The sequence below is a fragment of the Physeter macrocephalus genome, chromosome 12 (assembly GCF_002837175.3).
Source record: "Physeter macrocephalus isolate SW-GA chromosome 12, ASM283717v5, whole genome shotgun sequence".
NCBI classification, from domain to species: Eukaryota; Metazoa; Chordata; class Mammalia; order Artiodactyla; family Physeteridae; genus Physeter; species Physeter macrocephalus.
In genome coordinates, this window is record NC_041225.1 from 60,388,146 (window position 1) to 60,394,027 (window position 5,882).

Consider the following 5,882-nt stretch of genomic DNA (forward strand, 5'->3'; position numbering starts at 1 on the left):
TTCTCTTTACAATTCAAGAACATGAATTCCTAGTGTGTGACTCTGTTCTTAGTGTAAATGTTGTGTCAATTGAGCATCTTTTCTATGTGGACTTTAAACAACAGCTGCTCTCCAACCTTAAAAATGTGATTTCTCAGTGCATATACTTTAGTAACATTTACTTTAAATTTTATAAGTAAAAACTAAGCGGAAAGTGAAAAATAGCAAACTAATCTTTTTGTCTAGTGTGCTGTTCTCAGTTCAGCCCATTTCTGCCATTTTTCATTTTAACCATCAGTAAAATGAGTGGATGCTCTGTGTCAGGGGTCTTTTTCCAACATCTGTCCAACATCCTCTCCATGTGATCAGTTAACTTACGTAGACATGTGCACGTAAATAGGGTTTTTAAATGAAAATGAAAGCATTCTTACCCAATTCTGCATGATGCTTTGCTTCAATCAAACCACAACTCTTTTTCTGTTACTTACAATCATTCAAATGTTTTCTTTTTTACCAAAGCCTTTATCAAATGTAAGCATAAGCTTTAACTGACCTATTTTTCTGTGTCTAGAACAAAGAAAACAATCACACTAGTCTCCCATAACTTTATGAATTATTATTTACATCTTTGGACCAGCTCAATCACAATTTCCAAATACCACATGTCCCTCCTGGAATAGCATTCAAGGCCTGCATGGATCCAAGGGGCGGAGGGAGTCTTAATGGTTAAAAGTCTTACGAGGTACTATTAAGAATCACGTGACATTCTTATTTCAGAAATTCAAAGCAGTCATGTACATCTAGGAGCTTAAGTTCCATTTCACAGCAATGTTCTTTACTATCTGCTAATGAGATAATCCCTAATTTTAAAAACAATTATTCCTAGGATGACAAGAACTGGGATAAATGAATACAAAATCAGAAAGTTGGCTGTGAATCTGGATGTTGCACCTGGGCAGGTTCTCTCAATGAACTGAATTCCTTGACTGAAGGCACACATTGGATTAGTTGACATAGAACCATTTGAGTTGCCTGCCAGGGAAAAGATTGACAATGTCAAATATGGTACTTGCAAGGTAATTTAATCAACACGTATTTATCAGATGCCCACTAAATGCTCAGCATTCTGCTAAGTACCCTTCTTCATGAAGATACAGGAAATTTTAGAGAGCCCAGAATTCATTATTAGATGAAGCAATAGTGAGTGTTGGGGGCCTTGAAGATGGAAACGGGTTTGTTTCCATTTTGGGTGTATATTCAGTACCATAGTACTGATAAAAATTATGATCACTTAGCACTGAATATCCCAAGGTTACTAATGTTATCACCTAAAGATAGATAAAACAACTACTAAATTCTGCCCTGTTCTTTACGTGTCTTCACAGAATGGCCTGGGATATCCAATGGCCAGGAGGGCCTTGCTGTACTCCCAACTGCCCTCTTGTGGGATTAGGGAACAGATTTTTGCCAAAAATGGCTTCACTCAGCTCCATACTCTGTACATTTGGGGGAAGAAGAAGCCACTGCAGCCTGCTTCAGCCTGTTCAGTAGGTATAGGAACTGATCCATCCAGAATATACTAGAGTTTACCTCAGTATACATTAAGTCTATCATTTTCTAAAAACATTAGCGTGCCCTTAAGCTATTGACCTTTGACAAGTGACTAGCTTGACTACTGCTTATTATTTTAAAAATCAGAGAAAATGTTAGACTTCAAAACAAAGTTTTAAATCTATTTTACAATATAGCATTTACTTAAAAAATACATTTCCCTCAAGGAATTGTTTTTTTTCAAACTAATATGTAAAAATAAATTCCAAAATTGAATACTTACCACAAGTGAAATTCTGTCCATAGAACTCATTGACTACAAGAATCTCAGAGCAATATTTTTGGAATGTAAAATAACTGAAGATTTTAAAAGGAAGGGGCATTTCTTCTGTGTTTCTTAAAAAAAGCAAAAAGAAAGAAAGATGAACTTCAATAGGCTCTGGTAGCAGTCCTACCAAATGAAAGGAAAGGCAACCCTTACGTTTCCCAACAGGAATATACATAGTTTTTCATCTCTCATTATAAAAAAGTATGTTCACTAGAAAAACTTCAAACTACACTGAGAAGTATAAAGAAATACCACTGCCCAGAAATAACTACTGTTAACATTTTGGTGATATATGTAATGTGTATTTATAACATTTTACATAAATGGAATTCAACTCCTCATCCTCTTTCCTAACCTGCTTTTTCAAACAAACGTATGCCTCACACATCCTTTCAAGTCAGTAAGCATAACACACCACCATTTTTAATCACAGCTTCGTGATCCATTATAGTAGGAACCTTAATTTAACACAACCCCTGATGATGGATTGGTGTCTATTTTATTGGTAAGCACCATTGATATAAACATAAAAGAAAACAAATAACACACCACATTAGTGGAGGATGTTTGTGATTAAACAGATTTGAGGGTGCTAATGTATGAAGTGAGAACTAAACTATAATACAAGGGGAAAAGGATGGTGAGAACAAGCAGACATTCGTTGTGAAACCTGTTTCAGGAGAAACTTCATGCTGACCTTGTGGCCTTCTTAGTCCACTCAATAGCTTTTATCAACCAACAAATATGTATTACATTCTTTCTATTTGCGAGGCACTAGTTCTGGGTGCTTATGGAATTCGAAAGAAGTATCCTACCCCTAAAGACTCATAATGTAGTTGGGAGACATAAACTATACATTCTCAAGCCTATAAAAATACACAGTGATGAACAATTTGTGCTTAGAAAGTATAGAAAACCAGTACTACATGTCCATGATATTCTTGTATTTAGAATTTATGGTTTCACCAAGTGATCCCCAAACTCTATGACTTTCAGTTATTGGCAATTTTCTGAGGCACAAAATTGAATTAGCCACATTGAGAGGCTGCTAACTGGAAAGGACAGATCAGAGTCTGGGGAGGATGTAGGGGCAGAGGAAGGACACTCTAGGAAGGCAGAATGGTATGAGCACAGGCATGTGGGACTGGATGGACTAGAAAGGCAGAGGATCTGAAGTGGGAGCGGTGGGAGGTGAGTTTGGAATGGTAGCCATGAACCGGTTATTTCAGGGCCTGCAGGCAGTTGACATTGAAGGACCATGAGAAAAGTCACACTGCAATCAATGTTTTAAGAAAATTAAAGTGGCACCAGCAAGTAGGATGGATCAGAATAAGAGTAGAGTAGGAACAGCAAAAAAGAGAGCAGGCTACAGCAGAAGTTCAAGGATGAGATGACAAAGGCTTGTAAGAGGATGATGGCCACGAGAAGATGGCTGCCCAGACGGCTAGAGTGTGAGGTAGGAACCATGTGCCTTCATCTTGTACCATACCACACAAGGCAAACTCAAAAGCTCCACGTGCATCTGTGATTTCACATCGGAGAAGAAAACCAGTGTGATTTGGTGACTGATCCAGTGTGTAGGCAGTCCAAGAAGAGAGAGTAGTCATTCATTTATTCACTCAATCCAAATATTTTTGGCAAACCTAATTGGTTAAAGGCCTTGGGCCAGCCACTGAGAAGAGCTATAATGATGAGTGAGACACAGCTGCTGCCCTCAAGAGGCTGACTGCAACGTGAGCAGCATGTGATGGGCTGTGAGACCCAACAAAGGGGCCTTTCAGAGAGAGCTCGCCCTGCCAAGGGAACAACAGCCAGGCTTCGTGCAGGCGGCAGACGGGGGACAAATGGATCAGTGAAAGACACAGGAGGAGAACTAGGCTGTGTCACAGCAATCCTTGCAGTACATCCGAGAGGGAGGAACCACAGATCTAAATTTACTGATGTGGGACCATCTACATTATATTGTTCAAAGGGGGGAAAAGCATGCATACCTTACTCCTTCACAATAGTATGAGCTCATTTTAATTAAAGATTATATAAAAGTCTAGCAAAATACACAACAAAATTCAACTCTGGGTTGTGATACTTCAGGTAACTTTTACTTAACTTCCTTATACATTTCTGTATTGTGTGCATTTCTCCCCCAAAGAACTGGCATTATTTTTTAAGCGGAAAGAACAACAAAGCTATTTCCACTTGTGTTTAAAGGAAGAGGCGGCCGAAAGTGCACATGTTGCAGGCACTCGGTCAGGAAAGATGATGACTTGAGGGGAAATACATAAACTCAATGACTAGGAGGTTGATGTGGCCTTCAGGAGCTCAGTTTCACCCCAGTGATGGAGCGGAACCCAGGTGAAGCCTTGGGATGTTGAGATCTTGCAAAGAACCCAACAACATTTTGATAATGTTGGCCACTGCCCGCCTCTCAAGAATAATCAATCTCCTTTCCTATAAACCAAATACGTGAAATAGTGCCAGACTGATTGGAGCACATAATGTTTCAAATATGAAAGAGGAGATGCTGCTGAAAATTCGGTCTGTAATTTGTTGGCTTGATCCCATGCCATTGGGGTGATCTTATCTGTGCATTTTTCATAGATGCTAACAAGCCAATTAAGCAACATAGACAAATACAATGTAATGGTGTCACTGTAAAAAAATATCCTCCCTGACTGGTCAAAACCAAACTCACTTGGCTTTATAATATCTCACTTTTTTTTATTATGTAAATGCCTTTATTTGAACTAATACATTGCTACCCGATTACATCACTTTTCAGAGTTAGAGTAACATTGTGATCTTGAAAACTATAGCAAACAGCTTGACAAAGCAAGAGTACATTAAGTTCTACATATATGTTTATTTTTTAGTGACCACATCTCCTTGTCTTAGGTGTAAAATTAGAAAATTTATTATACACTTAGCATACTTGGCCTACCGTATCCTGCCTAAATTCTGAGCCCACTCTCTCCTCAAAACTGTCATATTCAACAGCATTTTAAATCTAAAGAGAGAGTTATAATATCTCACCTTTTAATAACTCACTACAGTTCATGAAGTGTTTCCACGTTGCTGATCTCATTTGAGTCTCATGATCCCTTGAGGCAGGTGGGGCTGAGATCATTATCTCCATTTTATAAATGAGGTAACTAATTTAGGTAGAAAAGTAACTTGCGAATGGTCACTTGGCAACTAAGTGGTAGGAGGAAGACTCTGACTCCAGGGTCGGTGCTGTCTCCAGGGAGCCACATGCCTCCTGGGGGAGTCTTCACGGCCGTGTGATCAGAGCAAAGTCAAGTCTGAGCTTAGTTTTCTTACCTGAACGTGGATTGCTCTGAGAGTTAATTAAACAAATAAATATGATTACATACAATAGCTGCTCAATAGCTTTCTTCTTTGATTTTTTTTAACATCTTTATTGGAGTATAATTGCTTTACAATGGTGTGTTAGTTTCTGCTGTATAACAAAGTGAATCAGCTATACATGTACACACATCCCCATATCTCCTCCCTGTTGCGTCTCCCTCCCACCCTCCCTATCCCACCCCTCTAGGTGGTCACAAAGCACCAAGCTGATGGCCCTGTGCTATGCAGCTGCTTCCCACTAGCTATCTGTTTTACATTTGGTAGTGTATATATATGTCCATGCCACTCTCTCACTTCGTCCCAGTTTACCCTTCCCCCTCCCCATGTCCTCAAGTCCATTCTCTATGTCTTCGTCTTTACTCCTGTCTTGCCCTTAGGTTCTTCAGAACCTTTTTTTTTTTTTTTTTTTTAGATTCCATATATATGTGTTAGCATACGGTTTTTTTTCTCTTTCTGGCTTACTTCACTCTGTATGACAGACTCTAGGTCCATCCACCTGACTACAAGTAACTCATTTTCGTTTCTTTTTATGGCTGAGTAATATTCCATTGTATATATGTGCCACATCTTTATCCATTCATCTGTCGATGGACACTTAGGTTGCTTACATGTCCTGGCTATTGTAAATAGAGCTGCAATGAACATTGTGGTACGTGAC

The 5,882-nt window shown here is 38.9% G+C and overlaps 1 protein-coding gene across 1 annotated transcript in view; it reads right to left on the reverse strand.

Annotated features, from left to right (window-relative positions):
• Positions 1–540: 540 nt before the first annotated feature.
• Positions 541–5,882, reverse strand: part of ABCG5 (ATP binding cassette subfamily G member 5) — a 34,848-nt gene continuing 29,506 nt past the window's right edge. Inside the window, exons 12-13 of the mRNA XM_024118974.3 lie at positions 1,814–1,926; positions 541–1,011 (exon numbers count right to left, since the gene is read on the reverse strand). Of these exons, the coding sequence (XP_023974742.1) occupies positions 818–1,011; positions 1,814–1,926 (307 nt within the window). The 3' untranslated portion in view covers positions 541–817. The remainder of the gene's footprint in view (positions 1,012–1,813; positions 1,927–5,882) is intronic.